The sequence below is a fragment of the Electrona antarctica genome (assembly GCF_951216825.1).
Source record: "Electrona antarctica genome assembly, chromosome: 5".
NCBI classification, from domain to species: Eukaryota; Metazoa; Chordata; class Actinopteri; order Myctophiformes; family Myctophidae; genus Electrona; species Electrona antarctica.
Window position 1 is genome coordinate 59,245,202 of NC_136810.1, and position 25,169 is coordinate 59,270,370.

The window sequence follows — 25,169 nt, forward strand, 5'->3', positions numbered from 1 at the left end:
CGACTTCAAATTCGAAACACGCATTACACACCCCCACAGGGATTGCAGTGACCAGCCTTGAGTCTGTGGGACACACCGTTGTCCAGAAACACCACAAAAGGATCTGGTCAGGCTCTCCCCTCACCTGTGCAATTTCCAGCCTCTGCCTCAACCAATTGATTGCCATGGCAACCCCACACCTGACAATTGATTACTTAACCAGTCCACTTTTCACAGTCAGTTTGCACTCTTCAGGCACAGGCAGACAGACAGAGGCAGACAGACAGATACAGAGATCTCCATATACAGTATGGGCACAAAAGGGACACAGACAGATAGTTAAAACGGGTGCTATGACAAGTTGACAGTGGGTATTATTAGTAGAGATGTCCCGATACTGTAAGTATCGGATCGGCCCTAATTTGGTCATATCGGATCATATCGGTATCGGCAAATATGCTAGTGTCAACACAGATCCGACACAGGGGTAAGGGTTGACACTATGGCAGGTAAATAAAATGTTGGGGCAAGTGGAGTTAGCTTTGGAGTTGCCCAAACTGCAAGTGTTGCCCAAACTGCAAGTGTTGTGTTTATAGCAGACTCCTCAGTCTGCTATAAACAAACACGAGATACAATAGCTAAACACTATTCCCAGACGACTTCAAAACAAAATATTTCAACAAACACACACACACACGCACGCACGCATGCACGCGCGCGCACACGCACATGCACATGCACACACCTATTAAATGTGTGACCTATAACATGAGGACGCACGCACGCACACATGCACACACGCACACACACACACAGAGATACATCTATAAAAACATTTAATAATAGTGAATTTGTAATAGTTTGTCTCTATATTTCTGGGGACTTCTCTGCCTTTATTCGATAGTACAACTAACAGAGACAGGAAACAGGGGGTGAGTTGGGGAGTGACATGCAGTGAAGCCGTCACCAGGATTAGGAATTGAACCCCAGACCGGTCAGGAATCAGAGCCCATGTGGTACAGTACGTGTCTTTACCACTCGGCTATCAGTGCCCCGACAGGAAGCTATTGATGGACATTGTCGAAATAAAAGCCTCAGATAGTCTGTGTTTTAACCCATTCAGGACGGGAACCCCTTTTGGTGTTTTATGCATTATGTTATACTTTTTGAAATTATATATCGTGAAAATGTGGTGCAAATCTTTGAATATATATTCTTTCAGAACATTTTTAACTCATATCTTTGCTTCTGGGGGATCCCTGGAACAACATATTTCCAGCTGGGGGTTGGGGGCCAAATACATATATTTCTGGGGGTCCTTGACATGAAGATGTTTGAGAACGACTGACAGAAACATGGGTTTTTCAGAAAACTGTCAGGATTTAGAAGACATTTGTAGAATCATCCTCAGGTCTAAACGGGTTCATGTGGAACTAAGAATGAGGCTGTTTGTTTTAAATCAATAGATGTACCATAATTGAAATTAGTAATTCACTCAGTATTTGATTGCTTATATTATGTTTAGATCTCTTTAAGAGTATTGTACCTCCTAAGGTAAACAAACCAGTGGTTGTACTGATAAACTGTATTTAAAAAAGTCCAAAGACGGTGAAAGTAGCCGATATACAAGCTCTCAACGCGTCATGATGCAACACGTTGCGAGCTTGTGGCTATTCGTCGTAGGTCTTAGGGGTGGCTGTAGCGGAGGCTTTCACCTAGAGCTCCATATATGAGGACGACGGCGACATCCAGCACTGACATCAGGCTAATGTAGAAACCATCATATATGGGGATACACGTTTTGGCATCGTCATCATGACACGCACCCAGTAAGAACCTTATATAAGTAGAATCAGTATAAGTATACAGAAGTTTAGGGGAAGTTTAGAAGTGTAGGGGATCTAGCAGCATTTGCTACGAGAGACTCCGTCACCTTCCGTACGAGACAGGACATCTGGCCTTACATCCCAGATATCCTCAGCGATATCTGGCCTTACAACCCAGATATCCTCACTGATATCTGGCCTTACAACCCAGATATCCTCTGCGATATCTGGCCTTACAACCAAGATATCCTCACTGATATCTGGCCTTACAACCCAGATATCCTCTGCGATATCTGGCCTTACAACCAAGATATCCTCACTGATATCTGGCCTTACATCCCAGATATCCTTAGCGATATCTGGCCTTACAACCCAGATATCCTCGGCGATATCTGGCCTTACAACCAAGATATCCTCACTGATATCTGGCCTTACATCCCAGATATCCTTAGCGATATATGGCCTTACAACCAAGATATCCTCAGCGATATCTGGCCTTACAACCAAGATATTGTTGTGTTAAAAGTTTCAGCAACCCCGATACGTTCTAATCGGACACCACTGCGTCAGGGTCTAGCCCAGACAACCAGCACTAGTTTGAGCTAATTTGATATGGTCCTCTTAAGTGGTTGAGACTCTTAAATAAATGTCTCACTAATAGTTAATGTTCCTTTAACTATTTAAGCCCACATCAACAGTTGTTTAATTAGAAAGAGGCTGTCTTTAACTAAATCACTTCTGTTTGGTGTGCTCTTACAGGCCAGAGAGTTTACATTCAGAGAGGAAGTGCTGAAAGCTTTGAGACGCACAGTAGGTACTTAGTGTATATTTCTAGAATCCTATGTGGACACCATAGGTAGGCAGAGTTGACCCAAAACTACAGTGGGTTTAGTAATAAACCCCAGGAAATATAATGCATGTTTTGGTTAATATAAACACATTACAGTTATGTTAAGTGAAAGTGACATGCTGTATATGAGCTGTTCATACATAGCAGGATGTTGTGCTTCTTTGATTTAATGAATAGAACAGAATAAACACTTACACTTCCTCAAACCTGGTCTCAGCCTGCACTCTCCACTGTGGTCACTGTGGGTGAAGGAGAGACAAAGATAAGATAATAGAAACAATAATGATAGATAATGCATTATGTCATTAAACATTAAATGCTACTATACAGCACCCTTTTGGTGTTTTAAGCATTATGTTATACATTAGCTGTTGAAAAATAGCAGACAACGAGTGCCGCGCTACGAGCTTGTAGATCTGCTATTTTTGAAAATTGTGAAAATGTGGTGCAAATTTGGAATATATATTGTTTCAGAACGAAAGTTCAAATCTTTGCTTCTGGGGGGGTCCCCTGGAACAACATATTTTCAGATGGGGGTCGACGGCCAAAAACATACAATTTTTGGGGTCCTTGACATGAAATAGTTTGAGAACCAGTGACATAGAAACAGGGTTTTCTGAATACTATGAAAACTAGAATCTAGTGTCAGGTCTAAATGGCTTAAACAACAACTAGGCACATTTACACTGACTGGCATCAAGTCTGTCCATACCTGAGAGTCTTCAGTTGTCCAGCAGAGGGCAGCGTCTCTTGGTCTCCTGGGTGATTGTAGCTCAAGTCCAACACTTTTAGGTGGGAGTTGGATCTCAGAGCTGAGACCAGATAAGAACAACCTTCCTTTGAGACCATGCAGCCTGACAACCTGCACACACGCACACACGCGCACACGCACGCACACACACACACACACACACACACACACACACACACACACACACACACACACACACACACACACACACACACACACACACACACACACACACACACACACACACACACACACATGAATGGTTTGTAGACGAGACTGGATCATAAAGGCCAAGGCCAATTCTCAAGGATGAACTTCCCTCATCTCTCCTCAAGCTCAAATGTGAACGCTTCTGACGGAGGCTAAGTCATTGATTTTTTTTAAATTTTCGTTTTTTCATGTCATATGAAAGCAGGGAATCATAGCTTCAAATTGACAGTTTGACCCACCATTTTGGGAGATATGGCTTAAGTAATGTCTTGCAGAAAACAGCGAAAACAGGCTTGAAAGGTTCACTTCTGTGGTCTCTAACATTACACCTAGCTACATGTTTAAGCATTTATTTCATTTTTACATGTCGATTTCAGCTCTGACATTTATTTGAGACATGCTCTAGTCTAGTATGTGAAGAGTTTGCCTGTGCTATTAACTCATTTTGGATACAAATAAAGAAATAAATACATTTCTCATCTCCTAACCCTAACCCATTGACTGTCTCTGTATCAAAAATAGTCACACATAACCATTCAGGTCCCCAGATTATGATTGTATACCTTAAAATTAGCAATGATGTGTGCTACAATATTACTAGTTTCATATTTATTATAGTAGGTTATTGGGCTCTGTTGGGCCCTCAGGTGACAGAGGGGATGTAGAAGACATTTTTAGAATCTGATATCAGGTCAAAATGGGTTAAGTAATGTCTTGCAGAAAACAGCGAAAACAGGCTTGAAAGTAACTGTTCATATTTATTATAGTAGGTTATTGGGCTCTGTTGGGCCCTCAGGTGACAGAGGGGTACAGTAACTGTTCATATTTATTATAGTAGGTTATTGGGCTCTGTTGGGCCCTCAGGTGACAAAGGGGTACATTAACTGTTCACCATCACAGAGTCTGGGGTTTGAATCCATTGTGGTTCATACAGCTTACTCAGCATCTACACAAACACAGCTGTGCATGCTTGGGGGAGGGAAGCGGACATTGTCACTGTGCTAGTCACTGGCAAGGTAAGGTGACAGCAGTCGTACAAATACAGAAATGTGTGTGGAGGATTAAGTAGCACGAATGCATGACATGTGAGGGGGAACGTACGCACGCAGGCACGCATGCACGCACGCACGTATGTATGTATGTATGTATGTATGTATAAGCAAGTACCAGGCTCGGTTCTACTTGTTAATCGTTCTACTGCTAAGAAGTAATCATCTTCGCGAAGTATATATGTAATATCCTGGGGTTGGTTCCCTCCAGTCCGAAAGGGGGCATTCTATAATAACGAACTGACTGTGTTTAGCAACTGGGTAAAGTCATGCGCAGTAGAGTTACAACTAGAGTCAGAGTGTGGAAGCCTGATATACATGTTCTTATGTGATCCTTCTGAACTAATAAATCTACAGTGATCTGGAAAAGCAGGACTGTTTATTATATCCACAGTGGAGATATCACATATTGGCGACGAGGATACTGGAGTGCCGGAAGAAGTCTCGGTTTAAGTCGGATGAGATTTTGAAAGCAGCGTGGAGAACACGCCGGCCGGCATATTGAAAAAAAAAAAAAAGGACAGAAAGATGAGTGCATTGATAGGGACCCTGGCCGCATTCGATGCTAATGAGCAAACATGGGAAGAGTATTGTGAGATTCTTGAACAGTTTTTCGAGGCAAATGACGTCAATGATGGAGGTAAACAGAGAGCTATCCTCATCAGTGTGGTGGGGCCAGGAACGTACAAGTTAATGAGGAATCTACTGAGCCCACAGAAGCCGAACTCGAAAACATATCAGGAGTTGGTGCGGTTGATGAAGGACCATTTAAGCCCAAGACCAAGTGAGATTGTACAGAGATTTAAGTTTAATATGCGCAACCGACAGCCAGGGGAGACTATCAGTGCTTATGTGGCGGAACTGCGGAGATTGGCACAGGATTGTAACTACGGAACGACACTCGAACAGATTCTACGAGACAGGCTGGTGTGCGGGATCAGTGACGACAGGATGCAGCGCCGTTTGCTGTCAGAGACTGATCTAACTTTTGAATCGGTGTACAAGATTGCGCTGGCGTCGGAGACAGCCAACAGGAACGCGCAGGATCTGCAAGGCAAGGCTGCCAGTGCCTGCCATCGTGTGGAAACGGAAGAAAAGACTGAGAGAAAGGAGGAGAGATATACCAAAAGTATGTACCAAAAACAGAGAGAATGTTACCGTTGTCTTGGGAAACACAGTGCAGCCGAGTGCAGGTTTAAAGACGTCACCTGTCACGGGTGTGGAAAGTTGGGACATGTCATTAAAGCATGCCGTAGTCGTCCACGAGAGGGCGCCACCAGGCCAGGGGGAAACAAACAAGAGGCGTCTAGAGAGAGGCCCAGAGGGGCGCGTGCACAACGATTACATAACGTGCAGGAGAGAGGGGACGTGGACGAGGAATCGGAGACAGAGGAGGTGTATGCGCTGTACTGCATGAAGACTACACAGGATGGAGATCCATACAAGGTGGATATGGAAGTGAATAAAAAGACTGTGACTTTTGAGATTGATACAGGCTGCAGAGTCAGTGTTATGAATGAGAAACAGTTTGAGGAGCTGTGGGAGGAGAACAAACGTCCCCAAATGAAGCCATCCACACTCAAGCTGAAGGGTTATAATGGAGAGCCCATCAAGGTAATTGGGGAGGCAGATGTCACTGTACATTATGCGGGACAGGTACAGACATTGTCACTGGTGGTAGTAAAAGGAACAGGACCCACTTTGCTAGGAGGATGGCTGAACGTCCTGAAGTTAAAGTGGGATGTAATTAAATACATGAAGAATGAAAAACTGACACTACAAGGAGTGCTCAGTAAACATGAGGATGTTTTCAAAAGTGAACTAGGCCTGTTAAAAGGCATGAAAGCGACCATCCGGGTGTCTGCTGAGGCCCGCCCCAAATTCTATCGTCCCCGTTCCGTTCCCTATGCCATGAGGGATAAAGTGGAGAAGGAGCTAGACAGGCTGCTGAAGGAGGGCATAATATCACCTGTCAAGTACGCGGAATGGGCAGCTCCCATAGTCCCTGTTTTAAAGCCGGATGGTGCAGTCAGATTATGTGGGGATTACAAACTAACAGTAAATGGTGCCTCTACACTGGAACAGTACCCAATTCCCAGGCTTGATGACCTTTTCTATTCGCTTGAAGGGGGAAAACAGTTCTCAAAACTTGATTTAAGCCATGCCTACCAGCAGATCGTGATGGATGAGGAATCCAAGAAGTACCTCACTGTGAACACACACAGGGGCTTATTCACCTATAATAGGCTACCATTTGGAGTGTCATCTGCGCCTGCAATATTCCAGAGAACTATGGAGAGCCTGTTGCAGGGCCTGCCTAATGTGGCTGTGTATCTAGATGACATTTTGTTAACTGGGAAAAACCAGTTAGAGCACCTGAAAACATTGGATGAAGTGCTGCGGCGACTGGAGGAGGCCGGCCTGCGGCTTCATAGGAAGAAATGTGCCTTCCTGAGAGATGAAGTGGAGTACTTGGGTCACAAGGTGGATGCGGAGGGCTTGCATCCCGTAGCAAGCAAGGTGGCAGCCATTGAAGAGGCCCCAGCTCCGACGACAGTGACTGAGTTGAAAGCCTATTTAGGCTTGTTGAATTATTACAACAAATTCTTGCCTAATCTGGCCACGCGACTGGCCCCTTTGCACTGTCTGTTGAGGAAGGATGTGCCATGGGCCTGGGGCAGGGAACAGGAGGACGCTTTTCAGAAGTCCAAACAGTTGTTGAAATCAGCCAACGTTCTGGGTCACTACACGGCGGAGTCGGATTTGGTGTTGTCATGTGATGCCTCCCCGTACGGAGTGGGGGCAGTGCTATCGCAGCGGACAAGAGACGGCTGTGAGAAGCCGCTGGGTTTCATGTCACGCACACTGACACCTGCAGAGAAGGGGTATTCACAGCTCGACAAAGAGGGCTTGTCCATAATGTTTGGGATAAAACGGTTCCACAAGTACGTCTACGGTCGGTCGTTCACTATCTGCACTGACCACAAGCCGTTAATCTCACTGTTCCATGAGAAGAAACCAGTGCCGCAGATGGGGTCGCCTAGGGTGCAGAGGTGGGCTGTTCTCTTGAGGGCATATGAATACAGGATTGTCTATAAGCCGGGCAGGGAGCATGCTAACGCGGATGCGCTGAGTAGGCTGCCACTGCCCCATGTTGAAGAGGAGGAGGACGCAGACCAGGTGCTCATGATAGAAATGATGGATGACCCACCGATCTCAACAACACTAGTGAAGCAATGGACTGCGAAGGATGTTGTACTCTCCCAAGTACATCAGTGGTGCCTGACAGGGTGGCCACGGGAGGTGGAGCCGTCGTTCCACCCTTACAGCCAGAGGAGGCTGGAGTTGAGCGTAAAGGATGGGTGTGTGACATGGGGGGCCAGGGTGGTCATCCCAGAAAGAGGAAGGAAGGCTATACTACAACAGCTGCACCAGGCGCACCCTGGCATGTCACGGATGAAGGGCCTGGCACGCTCTTATGTATGGTGGCCAGGAATGGACAAGGACATTGAACAGGTGGTGCAGACCTGCCAGCCATGCCAGGAAAGCAGAAAAACGCCGGCCCGTGCTCCACTACACCCGTGGGAGTGGCCTGAAACCCCTTGGAGCAGAATTCATATTGATTATGCAGGCCCCTTCCTGGGGAAAATGTTCCTAATCATAGTGGACGCACATTCTAAATGGATCGACGTCTATCCGACCCGTACAGCGACAAGTGAAGCGACCATTGATTGAGAAACTTAGGCAGTGCTTCAGCATTTGTGGCCTGCCCCAGATGTTGGTGTCAGATAATGCAGCATGCTTCACCAGTGCAGAGTTCAAGGCCTTCATGAAGCAAAATGGCATACAGCATGTTACCTCTGCACCATTTCATCCTGCCTCGAATGGCCTGGCCAAAAGAGCAGTACAAACGTTCAAAGAGGGCATGAAGAAGGTGAAGGGGGACACCCTGGAGACTAAAGTAGCCCGATTCCTGTTTAACTACAGGATTACACCCCAGACAACAATTGGATTGTCGCCTGCTGAGTTGCTCATGTCTCGGAGATTACGCTCCGCAATGGATCTCCTGCTGCCGGACGTGAAGAACAGGGTCCGCCAGAGTCAACTCAACCAGAAATTAAGGCATGATGTACACAGCAAGCTGAGGAGTTTTGCACCGGGGGATGATGTGTTTGTCCGGAACTACAGCTACGGCCCGAAGTGGATTCCAGCAGTCATCGAGGAGAGTACCGGGCCTGTGTCGTATACGGCACAGATAGGAGGGGGGCGTTCTGTCAGACGCCACGTCGATCAGGTCAGACAGCGCTATGCAGCGGAGCCCAGCAGTACGACAGCTACAGAGGAGACCTTGGAGACTGGAGGTCTGCAGTTGCCGGACCAGTCCATGGAGCCCTCGGCTGAGGACTCTATCATCACACATCCCGTCGGTGAGGGGACAGCCGTTCCTGGGGTGGTTCCAGTTCAACCTCCTGCTGTGGGACCGCCGTCTGGGGGAGCCGGGTCACCGCCGACACTGCGCCATTCCGCGAGGGTGAGACGAGCTCCTGCTCGCTTGAATGACTTTGTGCGTGAATAGTGAGTCCTCTCAACCACGAGCAAGAATGCACTCTGAGGCTCATGGGAAGTGTGGTGGTCCACCCACCTTCCCTGTGTTAATTGAAGTTATGTGTAAAAAAAAAAAAAGAAAAAAAAAAAAGAAAAGAGATATGAAAAAGGTTGTTATATTTGAGGATGTTTTAAGTGCTTTCATTTGTGTACAGATGAGTAATTGCAGAAGGGCTATTGTGGATTTTGGGTGAGGTCTACTTGTATTGGTGTTCAGCTTAAGGGGAAAGGAATGTAATATCCTGGGGTTGGTTCCCTCCAGTCCGAAAGGGGGCATTCTATAATAACGAACTGACTGTGTTTAGCAACTGGGTAAAGTCATGCGCAGTAGAGTTACAACCAGAGTCAGAGTGTGGAAGCCTGATATACATGTTCTTATGTGATCCTTCTGAACTAATAAATCTACAGTGATCTGGAAAAGCAGGACTGTTTATTATATATATATCCACAGTGGAGATATCACAATATAAATGAATCAGGGCAAACTCCATGTGTGGTTACACCAGGATAATTGTCAGGCATACAAACCTGAGGGTCTCCAGTTTACAGTGTGGACTCCTCAGTCCAAGACACAGATTTTGTATGCCCAAATCCTGCAGATCGTTGTTGCTCATGTCCAATTCTATTAGACTGCAGTTGGAGCTGAGAATTGATCCCAACTCCACACAGCATCGCTCTGAGAGGTTACAGCCACTCAGCCTGAAGAAAGAGAAGTGATAAAAATCAATGAGACCAGATAAGAACAACCTTCCTTTGAGAGCATGCAGCCTGACAACCTGCACGCACGTGCACGCACACACACGCACGCACGCCACCGAGTGGCGCGCTACAAGCTTGTAGGTCTGCTATTTTGAAAAATCGAAGAACGACTGACATAGAAACAGCTTTTTCAGAAAACTGTCAGGATGTAGAAGACATTTTTAGAATCTGATCTCAGGTCAAAATGGGTTAAGTAATGTCTTGCAGAAAACAGCGAAAACAGGCTTGAAAGTAACTGTTCATATTTATTATAGTAGGTTATTGGGCTCTGTTGGGCCCTCAGGTGACAGAGGGGTACAGTAACTGTTCATATTTATTATAGTAGGTTATTGGGCTCTGTTGGGCCCTCAGGCACGCACGCACGCACGCACGCACGCACGCACGTATCTACAAGCAAGTACCAGGCTCGGTTCTACTTGTTAATCGTTCTACTGCTAAGAAGTAATCATCTTCGCGAAGTATATAAATGAATCAGGGCAAACTCCATGTGTGGTTACACCAGGATAATTGTCAGGCATACAAACCTGAGGGTCTCCAGTTTACAGTGTGGACTCCTCAGTCCAAGACACAGATTTTGTATGCCCAAATCCTGCAGATCGTTGTTGCTCATGTCCAATTCTATTAGACTGCAGTTGAAGCTGAGAATTGATGCCAACTCCACACAGCATCGCTCTGAGAGGTTACAGCCACTCAGCCTGAAGAAAGAGAAGTGATAAAAATCAATGAGACCAGATAAGAACAACCTTCCTTTGAGAGCATGCAGCCTGACAACCTGCACGCACGTGCACGCACACACACGCACGCACGCCACCGAGTGGCGCGCTACACGCTTGTAGATCTGCTATTTTGAAAAATCGAAGAACGACTGACATAGAAACAGCTTTTTCAGAAAACTGTCAGGTTGTAGAAGACATTTTTAGAATCTGATCTCAGGTCAAAATGGGTTAAGTAATGTCTTGCAGAAAACAGCGAAAACAGGCTTGAAAGTAACTGTTCATATTTATTATAGTAGGTTATTGGGCTCTGTTGGGCCCTCAGGTGACAGAGGGGTACAGTAACTGTTCATATTTATTATAGTAGGTTATTGGGCTCTGTTGGGCCCTCAGGCACGCACGCACGCACGCACGCACGCACGCACGCACGCACGCACGCACGCACGTATCTACAAGCAAGTACCAGGCTCGGTTCTACTTGTTAATCGTTCTACTGCTAAGAAGTAATCATCTTCGCGAAGTATATAAATGAATCAGGGCAAACTCCATGTGTGGTTAAACCAGGATAATTGTCAGGCATACAAACCTGAGGGTCTCCAGTTTACAGTGTGGACTCCTCAGTCCAAGAAGCGGATTTTGTATGCCCAAATCCTGCAGATCGTTGTTGCTCATGTCCAATTCTATTAGACTGCAGTTGGAGCTGAGAATTGATGCCAACTCCACACAGCATCGCTCTGAGAGGTTACAGCCACTCAGCCTGAAGAAAGAGAAGTGATAAAAATCAATGAGACCAGATAAGAACAACCTTCCTTTGAGAGCATGCAGCCTGACAACCTGCACGCACGTGCACGCACACACACGCACGCACGCCACCGAGTGGCGCGCTACAAGCTTGTAGGTCTGCTATTTTGAAATATCGAAGAACGACTGACATAGAAACAGCTTTTTCAGAAAACTGTCAGGATGTAGAAGACATTTTTAGAATCTGATCTCAGGTCAAAATGGGTTAAGTAATGTCTTGCAGAAAACAGCGGAAACAGGCTTGAAAGTAACTGTTCATATTTATTATAGTAGGTTATTGGGCTCTGTTGGGCCCTCAGGTGACAGAGGGGTACAGTAACTGTTCATATTTATTATATTAGGTTATTGGGCTCTGTTGGGCCCTCAGGTGACAGAGGGGTACAGTAACTGTTCATATTTATTATAGTAGGTTATTGGGCTCTGTTGGGCCCTCAGGTGACAGAGGGGTACAGTAACTGTTCATATTTATTATAGTAGGTTATTGGGCTCTGTTGGGCCCTCAGGTGACAGAGGGGTACATTAACTGTTCACCATCACAGAGTCTGGGGTTTGAATCCATTGTGGTTCATCCAGCTTACTCAGCATCTACACAAACACAGCTGTGCATGCTTGGGGGAGGGAAGCGGACATTGTCACTGTGCTAGTCACTGGCAAGGTAAGGTGACAGCAGTCGTACAAATACAGAAATGTCTGTGGAGGATTAAGTAGCACGAATGCATGACTTGCCAGGGGGAACGCACGCACGCACGCACGCACGCACGCACGCACGCACGCATGTATAAGCAAGTACCAGGCTCGGTTCTACTTGTTAATCGTTCTACTGCAGTAATCATATTCGTATATAAATGAATCAGGGCAAACTCCATGTGTGGTTACGCCAGGATAATTGTCAGGCATACAAACCTGAGGGTCTCCAGTTTACAGTGTGGACTCCTCAGTCCAAGACACAGATTTTGTATGCCCAAATCCTGCAGATCGTTGTTGCTCATGTCCAATTCTATTAGACTGCAGTTGGAGCTGAGAATTGATGCCAACTCCACACAGCATCGCTCTGAGAGGTTACAGCCACTCAGCCTGAAGAAAGAGAAGTGATAAAAATCAATGAGACCAGATAAGAACAACCTTCCTTTGAGAGCATGCAGCCTGACAACCTGCACGCACGTGCACGCACACACACGCACGCACGCCACCGAGTGGCGCGCTACAAGCTTGTAGGTCTGCTATTTTGAAAAATCGAAGAACGACTGACATAGAAACAGCTTTTTCAGAAAACTGTCAGGATGTAGAAGACATTTTTAGAATCTGATCTCAGGTCAAAATGGGTTAAGTAATGTCTTGCAGAAAACAGCGAAAACAGGCTTGAAAGTAACTGTTCATATTTATTATAGTAGGTTATTGGGCTCTGTTGGGCCCTCAGGTGACAGAGGGGTACAGTAACTGTTCATATTTATTATAGTAGGTTATTGGGCTCTGTTGGGCCCTCAGGTGACAGAGGGGTACAGTAACTGTTCATATTTATTAAAGTAGGTTATTGGGCTCTGTTGGGCCCTTAGGTGACAGAGGGGTACAGTAACTGTTCATATTTATTATGGTAGGTTATTGGGCTCTGTTGGGCCCTCAGGTGACAGAGGGGTACAGTAACTATTCACCATCACAGAGTCTGGGGTTTGAATCCATTGTGGTTCATACAGCTTACTCAGCATCTACACAAACACAGCTGTGCATGCTTGGGGGAGGGAAGCGGACATTGTCACTGTGCTAGTCATTGGCAGGTAAGGTGACAGCAGTCGTACAAATACAGAAATGTCTGTGGAGGATTAAGTAGCACAAATGCATGACTTGTGAGGGGGAACGCACGCACGCAGGCACGCATGCACGCACGTATGTATGTATGTATGTATGTATGTATGTATAAGCAAGTACCAGGCTCGGTTCTACTTGTTAATCGTTCTACTGCTAAGAAGTAATCATCTTCGCGAAGTATATAAATGAATCAGGGCAAACTCCATGTGTGGTTACGCCAGGATAATTGTCAGGCATACAAACCTGAGGGTCTCCAGTTTACAGTGTGGACTCCTCAGTCCAAGACACAGATTTTGTATGCCCAAATCCTGCAGATCGTTGTTGCTCATGTCCAATTCTATTAGACTGCAGTTGGAGCTGAGAATTGATGCCAACTCCACACAGCATCGCTCTGAGAGGTTACAGCCACTCAGCCTGAAGAAAGAGAAGTGATAAAAATCAATGAGACCAGATAAGAACAACCTTCCTTTGAGAGCATGCAGCCTGACAACCTGCACGCACGTGCACGCACACACACGCACGCACGCCACCGAGTGGCGCGCTACAAGCTTGTAGGTCTGCTATTTTGAAAAATCGAAGAACGACTGACATAGAAACAGCTTTTTCAGAAAACTGTCAGGATGTAGAAGACATTTTTAGAATCTGATCTCAGGTCAAAATGGGTTAAGTAATGTCTTGCAGAAAACAGCGAAAACAGGCTTGAAAGTAACTGTTCATATTTATTATAGTAGGTTATTGGGCTCTGTTGGGCCCTCAGGTGACAGAGGGGTACAGTAACTGTTCATATTTATTATAGTAGGTTATTGGGCTCTGTTGGGCCCTCAGGTGACAGAGGGGTACAGTAACTGTTCATATTTATTAAAGTAGGTTATTGGGCTCTGTTGGGCCCTTAGGTGACAGAGGGGTACAGTAACTGTTCATATTTATTATGGTAGGTTATTGGGCTCTGTTGGGCCCTCAGGTGACAGAGGGGTACAGTAACTATTCACCATCACAGAGTCTGGGGTTTGAATCCATTGTGGTTCATACAGCTTACTCAGCATCTACACAAACACAGCTGTGCATGCTTGGGGGAGGGAAGCGGACATTGTCACTGTGCTAGTCATTGGCAGGTAAGGTGACAGCAGTCGTACAAATACAGAAATGTCTGTGGAGGATTAAGTAGCACAAATGCATGACTTGTGAGGGGGAACGCACGCACGCAGGCACGCATGCACGCACGTATGTATGTATGTATGTATGTATGTATGTATAAGCAAGTACCAGGCTCGGTTCTACTTGTTAATCGTTCTACTGCTAAGAAGTAATCATCTTCGCGAAGTATATAAATGAATCAGGGCAAACTCCATGTGTGGTTACACCAGGATAATTGTCAGGCATACAAACCTGAGGGTCTCCAGTTTACAGTGTGGACTCCTCAGTCCAAGACACAGATTTTGTATGCCCAAATCCTGCAGATCGTTGTTGCTCATGTCCAATTCTATTAGACTGCAGTTGGAGCTGAGAATTGATGCCAACTCCACACAGCATCGCTCTGAGAGGTTACAGCCACTCAGCCTGAAGAAAGAGAAGTGATGAAAATCAATGAGACCAGATAAGAACAACCTTCCTTTGAGAGCATGCAGCCTGACAACCTGCACGCACGTGCACGCACACACACGCACGCACGCCACAAGTGGCGTGCTACAAGCTTGTAGGTCTGCTATTTTGAAAAATTGAAGAACGACTGACATAGAAACAGCTTTTTCAGAAAACTGTCAGGATGTAGAAGACATTTTTAGAATCTGATCTCAGGTCAAAATGGGTTAAGTAATGTCTTGCAGAAAACAGCGAAAACAGGCTTGAAAGTAACTGTTCATATTTATTATAGTAGGTTATTGGGCTCTGTTGGGCCCTCAGGTGACAGAGGGGTAAAGTAACTGTTCATATTTATTATAGTAGGTTATTGGGCTCTGTTGGGCCCTCAGGTGACAGAGGGGTACAGTAACTGTTCATATTTATTATAGTAGGTTATTGGGCTCTGTTGGGCCCTCAGGTGACAGAGGGGTACAGTAACTGTTCATATTTATTATAGTAGTTTATTGGGCTCTTTTGGGCCCTCAGGTGACAGAGGGGTACAGTAACTGTTTTTATTATAGTAGGTTATTGGGCTCTGTTGGGCCCTCAGGTGACAGAGGGGTACATTAACTGTTCACCATCACAGAGTCTGGGGTTTGAATCCATTGTGGTTCATCCAGCTTACTCAGCATCTACACAAACGCATGCATGACTTGCCAGGGGGAACACACGCACGCACGCACGCACGCACGCACGCACGCACGCACGCTGTATGTATGTATAAGCAAGTACCAGGCTCGGTTCTACTTGTTAATCGTTCTACTGCAGTAATCATATTCGTATATAAATGAATCAGGGCAAACTCCATGTGTGGTTACGCCAGGATAATTGTCAGGCATACAAACCTGAGGGTCTCCAGTTTACAGTGTGGACTCCTCAGTCCAAAACATAGATGTTTTATGTCCAAAACCTGCAGATCGTTGTTGCTCATGTCCAATTCTATTAGACTGCAGTTGGAGCTGAGCATTGATGCTAACTCCACACAGCATCGCTCTGAGAGGTTACAGCCACTCAGCCTGAAGAAAGAGCAGTGGTAAAAATCTGTTTGTATTCTCTTTTTTCTTTTCCTGTAAAATCAATATCACATAATATATTAAGGAAGTATAAACAGCATTGAAATGGTGGTTATTTCCTATAGAACTGTGACATATTTTAAGTGTATTCAGTCTTCAGTTAACCTACAGAGCTCTGTTGGAGGCTTTGACCACTGGCAGCAGCCTCAGAAGAGCCTCTTCTGAGGAACCGTATTTCTTCAGGTCAAACACGTCCAGCTCCTTTCCTGATGACAGCAACATGAAGGCCAGAGCTGACCACTGAGCAGGAGAGACAGTGGACAGACTCCCTGAGGTCAGGTACTGTTGGATCTCCTCCTCTAGAGAATGATCACCCAACTCATTCAGACAGTGGAACAGATTGATTGTTCTCTCTGGAGAGAGATTCTCCCTGATTTTCTCCTTGATGTACTGGACAGTTTTCTGATTGGCCTGTGACCTATTTCCTGTATGTTCCAGCAGTCTTTGTAAGAGAGTCTGATTGGTCTCCGACGAGAGGCCCAGCAGGAAACGGAGGAACAAGTCCAGGTGTCCATTTGGACTCTTTAAGGCCTTGTCTACAGCACTCTGGTAGAGGTCATTTAACTGTGGTCTAAACAGCTTTGACCACAGTTGTACTGTCAACCACGAGGTTGACAGTACATTGACGCCAGTGTTGGTGAATGTGTGAAAGACGTAAAGAGCAGCCAGAAACTCCTGGACGCTCAGATGGACAAAGCTGAACACCTTGTCCTTGTGCAACCCACCACGCACCTCTTTAAACGTCTGTGTGAACATGCCTGAGCACACTGCTGCATCGTTGATATCAATGCCACACTCTTTCAGGTCTGCTTCATTGAAGATCAGGTTGCTTTTCTCCAGATGTTTATAAGCCAGTTTTCCCATTGACAGAATGGCGTGCGTGTTCTTAGCTGGACTCCAGTCATACTTGGTCTCTTTCTGTTTGGACTGAACCAGCATGAAGTGGATGTACATCTCGGGCAGGGTCTTTGGCAGCATTCCTGTCCCTTTTATTAAAATGTCCTTCAGAACTCCAGCAATGATCCAACAGAAGATTGGGATGTGACACATGATGTGGAGGATTCGTGATGTCTTGATGTGTGAGATGATTTTATTTGCCATGTTCTCATCACTGATTCTCTTCTTGAAGTACTCCTCCTTCTGGTCGTCAGTGAACCCTCTCAACTCTGTCACCCTGTCAACATACTTAGCAGGGATCTGATCGGCGGCTGCAGGTCGTGTGGTTATCCAGATGCGAGCTTTGGGAAGCAGGTTTCCCTTGATGAGATTTGTCAGCAGCATGTCCACTGACATTTTCTTTTCTACGTCAGTGCAGATCTCCCTTTTCTCGAATAGATGGCGTAGAGGAGTACAAAACTCATCCAGCCCATCGAGGATGAACATAACGTTAGACCCTTTTCCGCTGCAAATATCTGCCTTGTTGATTTCACCAAAAAAATCACGAAGAAGTTCCATCAAGCTGTATTTCATCTCCTTCTGCTTGACATTCAGCTCTCGGAAAGTGAATGGGAACAGGAAGAGGATATCCTGGTTGGCTATGTCATCTGCCCAGTCCTGAGCATACTTCTGAGTTAAGGCTGTTTTACCAGAGCCAGCCACTCCCTTCATCAGCACTGTTTTGATTTCAGCTTCCCCAGGTAAAGGTTTAGTGATGTCTAGAGACTTGATTGGTGTTTCTGGTCTGGATGTTTTTCTGGACACAGTTTCAATCTGGCTGACCTCATGTTCCTTGTTGACCTCTCCACTAGCTACCACTGTGACATTGACCTCTGTGAAGTCCTGGTTCAGAGGTGTTTCTTCTGGGTTTTCCTCAGGTCGTTTCCACTCAATCAGATACTGTCCCTCCTTCTTCAGAAAAGACTTGAGTAGTTGGGGAGTAAGGATTTCTAAATAACCAAAGAACAGAGGACACCAGTAAGTGCATGCTATGATAAATGTGGTCCTCAAATGAGTGGACTTGGTAATTATATTCATGGCTCTGCTGCTGTAGATGCTGAATTATTAGTGTGGTTGCCCTAAAGGGCAACCAGACTATTGTAATTGGAACACTTTATTCACCTGGAGTAACCTTTATTTTGAAATGCTACTCCTCCCACAGTTTTGACTGTACGCACTTGACCCATATGTCAAATTGACCGGCTTCATCGGGAAGGATGTGCTTGTATTTTTTTAAGAGAAATGTTGTATAGTTTAATTGATATGAATTTATTAGTGAATAGAATTTCCCCATTGACATGAATGGGAAAATGCATTTTGTCACATTCAAGTATTTTTTTCCTCAGAGACTGTAAGCACTATAGTTACAAAACTTGGAGGGTAGGTTCATAATAATTACTAAAATTAATCAACTTATAATGTTATCGGTCGGCCTCATGGTGGCGCTATAACAGCCCACTTTACATTTTGGCTTATAACTCTTGAACCGTAGGTTGTAAAATCCAAATTATTTTTTCCCTGATTTCCTTGAGTCATGACGCATCTCCTCATATAGGCCACGCCCATTTGCGTCATGATAGATTTTCCGCCATTTTGAATTTTCTCCAAAACACACTTTTTGCTCCTCCTCCTACAGATTTTGTCCAAATCTCACAAAAATTGGTACACATGATCTCTGGACCCATCCGATTAAAACACCAACTAGCAGAATTTTGGTAGTGCATATCGTTCGGCCGTAATCGTCGTCCGAAGTTAGTAGGAGGGGCCTATATCACAAAAAATGCCATAAATCACGAACGAAATGTCCAATCCATCCCAAATTTGAATCACATGTCGCGGGTGGTTCAATCAACCAAGTACCAAAAGCAATTCTATTTTCATCCATAGGGGGCGCCGCAAATGCGAGAAATGTAACCGTTTGTCGCAAAAACATGATTTTTGGGGGGATAAATCCCCTCCGAATTACTTACGCATGATCGCAGGGGTGACGCGACATTGCAATTGGCTGGCAATATCAGTGGGAGGGGCATATGTAAGCCACTGCGGCAACCACACTTTGCAATTTTTTAAAATTGCGACCTTTCTAGTATTAATTTATAAACTTAAAATCTCTATCCTCTCTTCACCTACCTGTTGGTGTGGTTTTAAACCCCTCCACTAGATCAATCCTGTGTATCTTTGTCAGAACATTCAGCATGATCTGAGTTTCTCTACCAGGGTAGCTCTGCACGATCAGGTCCACTGTGTCTGTCCTCTTGGCGTTCTCCAGAACACTCTTTGTGAGCGGCTTGAGACCTTCAACATTTTCAGGCTCTTGTAGATGCCACTTGAACGTGTCAAACTCATCGTGAAGCAGATGATCCAGAGTATCCAACATGCGCTGCTTAAGTGTCCCCATGGTGGATTCTGTTACAAACACACAATGTTAACATGTCAGCTTCATTAGTGTGGTTGCCCAAAGGGCAACCAGACTATTGTAATTGTAACACTTTATTATTATTAGTGTGGTTGCCCTAAAAGGGCAAAAAGGGCAAAGGCCCTAAAAGGGCAACCAGACTCATGTAATTGGAACACTTTATTCCACTGGAGTAACCTTTTGTTTGACGCACTACTCCTCCCACAGTTTTGAATGTACGCACTTGAGCCATATCTCAAATTTACCGGCTTCATCGGGAAGGATGTGCTTGTATTTTTTTAAGAGAAATGTTGTATAGTTTAATTGATATTAATTTATTAGTGAATAAAATTTCCCCATTGACATGAATGGGAAAATGCGATTTTTCGCATTCTCACATTCAAGTATTTTTTCCTCAGAGACTGTAAGCACTATAGTTACAAAACTTGGAGGGTAGGTTCATAATAATTACTAAAATTAATCAACTTATAATGTTATCGGTCGGCCTCATGGTGGCGCTATAACAGCCCACTTTACGTTTTGGCTTATAACTCTTGAACCGTAGGTCGTAAAATCAAAATATTATTTTCCCTGACTTCCTTGGGCCATGACGCATCTCCCCATATAGGCCCCGCTCATTTGCGTCATGATAGATTTTCCGCCATTTTGAATTTTCTCCAAAACACACTTTTGGCTCCTCCTCCTACAGATTTTGTCCAAATCTCACAAAAATCGGCACACATGCTCTCCGGACCCATCCGATTAAAACACCAACTGCAGTATTTTGGTAGTGCGTATCGTTCGGCCGTAATCGTCGTCCAAAGTTAGTAGGAGAGGCCTATATCACAAAAAATGCCATAAATCACGAACGGAATGTCCAATCCATCCCAAATTTGAATCACATGTCTGGGGTGGTTTAATCAACCAAATGCCAAAAGCAATTCCATTTTCATCTATAGGGGGCGCCGCAAATGCGAAAACTTTAACCATTTCTCGCAAAAACATGATTTTTTTGGGGATAAATACCCTCCGAATTACTTGCGCATGATCGCAGGGGTGAAGCGACATTGTAATTGGCTGGCAATATCAGTAGGAGGGGCATATGTAAGCCACTGCGGCAACCACACTTTGCAATTTTTTTTAATTGCGACCTTTCTAGTGAATATTGCTGCTGAATCTTCCATGTGACGTCTTATTAATTATTATTTAAACTAGGCATAGAGCTGTCAATGTTTCTTGTAGAATTGATAAAAACAAAATGAGATGGAATTGTATTTCTGTTCTGACACTTTGTTTATTATAGGGGCATAAAACCCTATAGCCTATGTTAGTTTTCCACACCAGGTTAAGAACTACAGGGTAAAAACATGGCAGGCTACAGAAGTATACAGTGATGTAAGCAACACAGCTGCAGCTAATTAAATAAATAGTGCGTGTGTGTTAGATTTTAATTTGTGTGCCAATAATATCTATTGAAATTGCACATTGGCATGCCCTTGGCTATGGACACGCCTATGAAAATCTAAGGAAGTATGTGATGTCTTTCTTGCCTATCATTCTGTTACAGGATGTGATACAACTGACTTCAGTTGGAATTGTGCCAGTCTTTTTGCAACAGCTTGAGAACATTATCCTATTCATGCAGAGAGTCATGTAACCCAGGAAAAGTGGGGAAGACGTGCATGTGGAAACGTGAATAAGAATGTATGAGCAACAGATGGTACATACATCTGGAGAGAATGTCTTCAGCAAGATATTGATTACTCAATGGCTGACAGACCATGGTCTTGTCATAGTTTGCTTCTCCTGTTCACATTTTCCAACAAGCCTGGGCAGAAAAGCTCCCATAGGAAGTCAAAGTGTGGAGAGGAAGCTAATGATGAGAGCTCGGAAAGTCAAGAAAGAAGGACACAAAAGAATGTGGCCATGCCCGGGTGGGGCTTAAACACTCGGCTGATTGCTAATCAGAGCATGGCCACCACAGGTGATGTGTCTTTAGGCTCCATTCATTCTTAACTCTGGGGGAGCCCGGGTTGGAACTGGGAACCTTGTGGTTCCCATCCAGTCAATCTACCCCTGAACCACTGCCGCCCCGTATGGTCAGACTAAGACTGAAGAAGTCAAATAATGTATTAATTATGGCCTTAACAGGGATCTCACAGTTATACAAGGTATACCTCGTGTTTCTGAGTTCAGCAGGGAGACAGCAACAGGAAAGAAGCTGTCCTGAGCCTACTGGTACGGGAGCCATCCGGGCTGGGGTAATGCAAGGGGATCCTAGCCCCCTTTCTCTTCATCATAGTCCTGCACTATGCACTCAAGAAGGCCATCAGTGGACAAGAGCAGGATCTTGGCTTCACTCTAACACCAAGGAGGTCGAGATGACACCCCAATGAACGTGCATTCCGTATAAACACGATGCAAACTAATGAAGAACATAAGCATGAAGACATCCATGTGGATTTGTATTCACCAACATCAAAGAAAAAAATTGTAGCCCACATATACTCCAGGTGTAACATTTTATGCATTTGGCGGCTCTCCCCTACTGTCACCTCATAGACACATGAAAAACTGGAAAAATACAACAATTGTGGCACTCCATCTTTAAGACATATTGATGCAATATTGTTGAATATGATAATGCATAACCAATTGCTCCTTGTTGATAGCAGGTGGTCCTGATAGTAGCTGAGGAAAGCCATTCTGGCCCAAACGTGTCCACTCTATGGGACTGCTACTATGAATAATATTGAGGTTGTAAAAAATAATAATAATTTAGTTGTACATGTGTTCTTACCAAGGCTCACCAGCAGGTGGGGCACATGTTGTTCAAGGGCACTGTAAAACGCTGCTCTGATACGAGGTCCACCTTTATCTATCCCGCCTGTGTACAGTTCCCTCATTTGGTCCATGGTTGTCTTCTCAGCTTTAATCGTGGCATAGTGCTCAGGATGGACCATTTTTCCTAGACTGTCTACTATAGGCATGACCATGGAAACCTTTTGAATAAACGCTGCCCTGTGCTGGATCACAAAATGGGCTGTGACCCAAGCTATCTGCATTTCTACATCCTCACATGCATAGTGTAACAACTGGTGTATTTGGTATATCTTTATGTATAAAGCTCACCTTTTTCTGCATCCTTTTTGTCTGAAGTCAAGCTGACAACAGCATCCTGTTGTACAAAGTCATGTTATTTCAATCATATCATCCCTGAAGCACTATTAAACAATATCATGTCTTGTATGGTATTCACTACATTAGTGGTTTTACACCTACAACCAACCACCTGCATTTTTGGTGCTATATTTTATATACCTGTAGACTAGTAATATCCCATTTGTTGTTTTTGATTGATTGATTGATTGATTGATTGATTGATTGATTGAAATATGTATTAACAGTTTGCAGAATTACAGTACATTTCAAGCACAACACAATACTGTTAACTCTGAGCGGACGACACCATAAAGCACTACACTTAGGGTATTAGGGCCCAACATTTTCAAAATGGTAAAAAGGGGAAAAAAGGGGGAAAAAACATATACAGTGAGGGGAAACGGGGGTGGGTGGAGGAATCAGATTTTACGGGGTCCAGTTTCTAATTGCAGCCACCCATAGGTGCCTTTTGAGAGCGGTTTTGATGGAGTCAAGGGATTTGCATGTCTTAATGACTGTTGGTAGGGCGTTCCACATGTTGGTGGCATAGGAGCGAAATGAGTCCCTTGTTTGTGCAGAATCTGGGTTGCACATGGTTTGTTGAACTCCCTCTGGTGATGTGGGTGTCGACTATGTTGGCATTAAAGAAGTATTTAGACAGGTGTATCTTGGTGGTGTATCGAAGCTTGTGGACCAGACCCATTGCAATATGCTGTACTATGCTTTTCTATTTTGAATGCAGAAACATTTATGAATATCCAATATAATATCCAAACCTGTATGTGTAAAACACAGACAGTAAAGCTACAGTCATGATGTGTGTGGTCATCTGAAAGCTGTCTGAGGAAAAACATTGAAGATTTTTACCTGCTCTGAGGAAACTGCAGTTTCTCCAGGATTAACTTCATCCACTCTGGACTCCATCTCTTCACACTGCTGTGGAAAGAGGTGTCCATGTCATTACTGAGGAAACTGTGTGTGTGTGTGTGTGTGTGTGTGTGTGTGTGTGTGTGTGTGTGTGTGTGTGTGTGTGTGTGTGTGTGTGTGTGTGTGTGTGTGTGTGTGTGTGTGTGTGTGTGTTTGCGTGCGTGCGTGCGTGCGTGCGTGCGTGCGTGCGTGCGTGCGTGCGTGCGTGCGTGCGTGCGTGCGTGCGTGCGCGCGTGTGAGCTAGGGCTGGGATTTGTTCGATGTTAACGCTTCCCTTAACGGTTCCTAATATATTTTTCCCCCTATTTCTCTGACATACATTATGCTTATATTATAACTAATAACCTAACCAAGTACATAATAAACACAAATTCAGTTATTGTAATTGCACTTTACAAATTATGAGGTGGCACTATTATTTAAACTTCACCACCACCACCACCAGCAGCTAGCCACCACAACAATATAATTGTTGCAATTTGTACTGTATATTGCAATTTGTACTGTATATTAAATATACAGTACAGATTGCAATAATGATATTGTCATGGTGACAAATGTTGTGTCTTTAATGTTCAGATTAATTCATTCAGATTGTCGGAATCGGGTCTGAAACGGACCCGGTTCCGAATCCCAACCCTGGTGTGAGCGTGCGTGTGAGTGTGCGTGAAAGAGAGACCGACCAATACAGAACAAGCTTATCACTCTCTCCCCATCCATCCAATCCCAGCTAGAGAGGGTGAGATCTGCTGAGCCTTTAGAACGATACCTAACAACTGACCAGGTAGCTGACCAATCAGTGCAAGACAAAATGCCAACAATCACATTATTTTGTCATTTCGAACCCTTAAACTGATGCCGAATATAGCAGATCTACAAGCTTGTAAATCGACTATTTTTGGTGCTCCACTAAGATATATCAGGCATAGGTCTTACTAGATTTAGAGGCCCCAACCTCTATACTATATCTAAATGGGACTGCATTTATATAGCACCTTCCTCCGAAGCACTTTACAATGTACTTCTCATTCACACATCAATGGTGGAGGAAACCATGCAAGGCACCAACCACTAAAGGCACAAGGAATTTGCACACTCACGCACAAACACACACACACAGACAGACTGTGCGGGCACAAATAATTGTCTCTCACGCACGCACGCACACACGCACACACGCACACACACGCGCGCACACACACACACACACACACACACACACACACACACACACACACACACACACACACACACACACACACACACACACACACACCTTTGTACAGTACCAGAACGGTTGACTCATGGGTACACTGTAGTATGGTTTTCACCGGCACAAAAAAACGAGAACATATAACACCAGTTTTAGCTGAACTTCACTGGCTCCCTGTCATTTTTAGAATAGATTTTAAGATTATTTTATTTACTTATAAATCCCTGCACGGCCTAGCCCCCTCTTATTTAACGGAACTTCTCGTCCCTTACACCCCACAAAGGGCACTGAGGTCAACAGACAAGCTGCTCCTGGAAGCTCACAAAACGAACCTCATGGAGTAGGGGCGACCGTGCCTTTGCCTCTGCTGCTCCTAGGCTCTGGAATAGTCTGCCCTTCAATATAAAAAATGCAAACTCTGTTGAGTCTTTTAAATCACTTCTTAAAACACATTTTTATTATTTGGCTTTTAATCGCACCTAATGTTTGTTTTGTTTTAT

The 25,169-nt window shown here is 44.6% G+C and overlaps 1 protein-coding gene across 1 annotated transcript in view; it reads right to left on the reverse strand.

The window, feature by feature from the left end:
- Positions 1-22,330, reverse strand: part of LOC306924076 (NACHT, LRR and PYD domains-containing protein 12-like) — a gene marked incomplete at both ends in the record, with an annotated part of 28,950 nt that extends 6,620 nt beyond the window's left edge. The window contains 12 exons of the mRNA XM_079502417.1: positions 2,851-2,894; positions 3,368-3,517; positions 8,823-9,152; positions 9,799-9,969; positions 10,554-10,724; positions 11,329-11,499; positions 12,447-12,617; positions 13,590-13,760; positions 14,733-14,903; positions 16,146-17,922; positions 19,187-19,378; positions 22,168-22,330. Coding sequence (XP_079358543.1) covers positions 2,851-2,894; positions 3,368-3,517; positions 8,823-9,152; positions 9,799-9,969; positions 10,554-10,724; positions 11,329-11,499; positions 12,447-12,617; positions 13,590-13,760; positions 14,733-14,903; positions 16,146-17,922; positions 19,187-19,378; positions 22,168-22,330 — 3,682 coding nt within the window. The remainder of the gene's footprint in view (positions 1-2,850; positions 2,895-3,367; positions 3,518-8,822; positions 9,153-9,798; positions 9,970-10,553; positions 10,725-11,328; positions 11,500-12,446; positions 12,618-13,589; positions 13,761-14,732; positions 14,904-16,145; positions 17,923-19,186; positions 19,379-22,167) is intronic.
- Between the last annotated feature and the right edge of the window lie 2,839 nt (positions 22,331-25,169).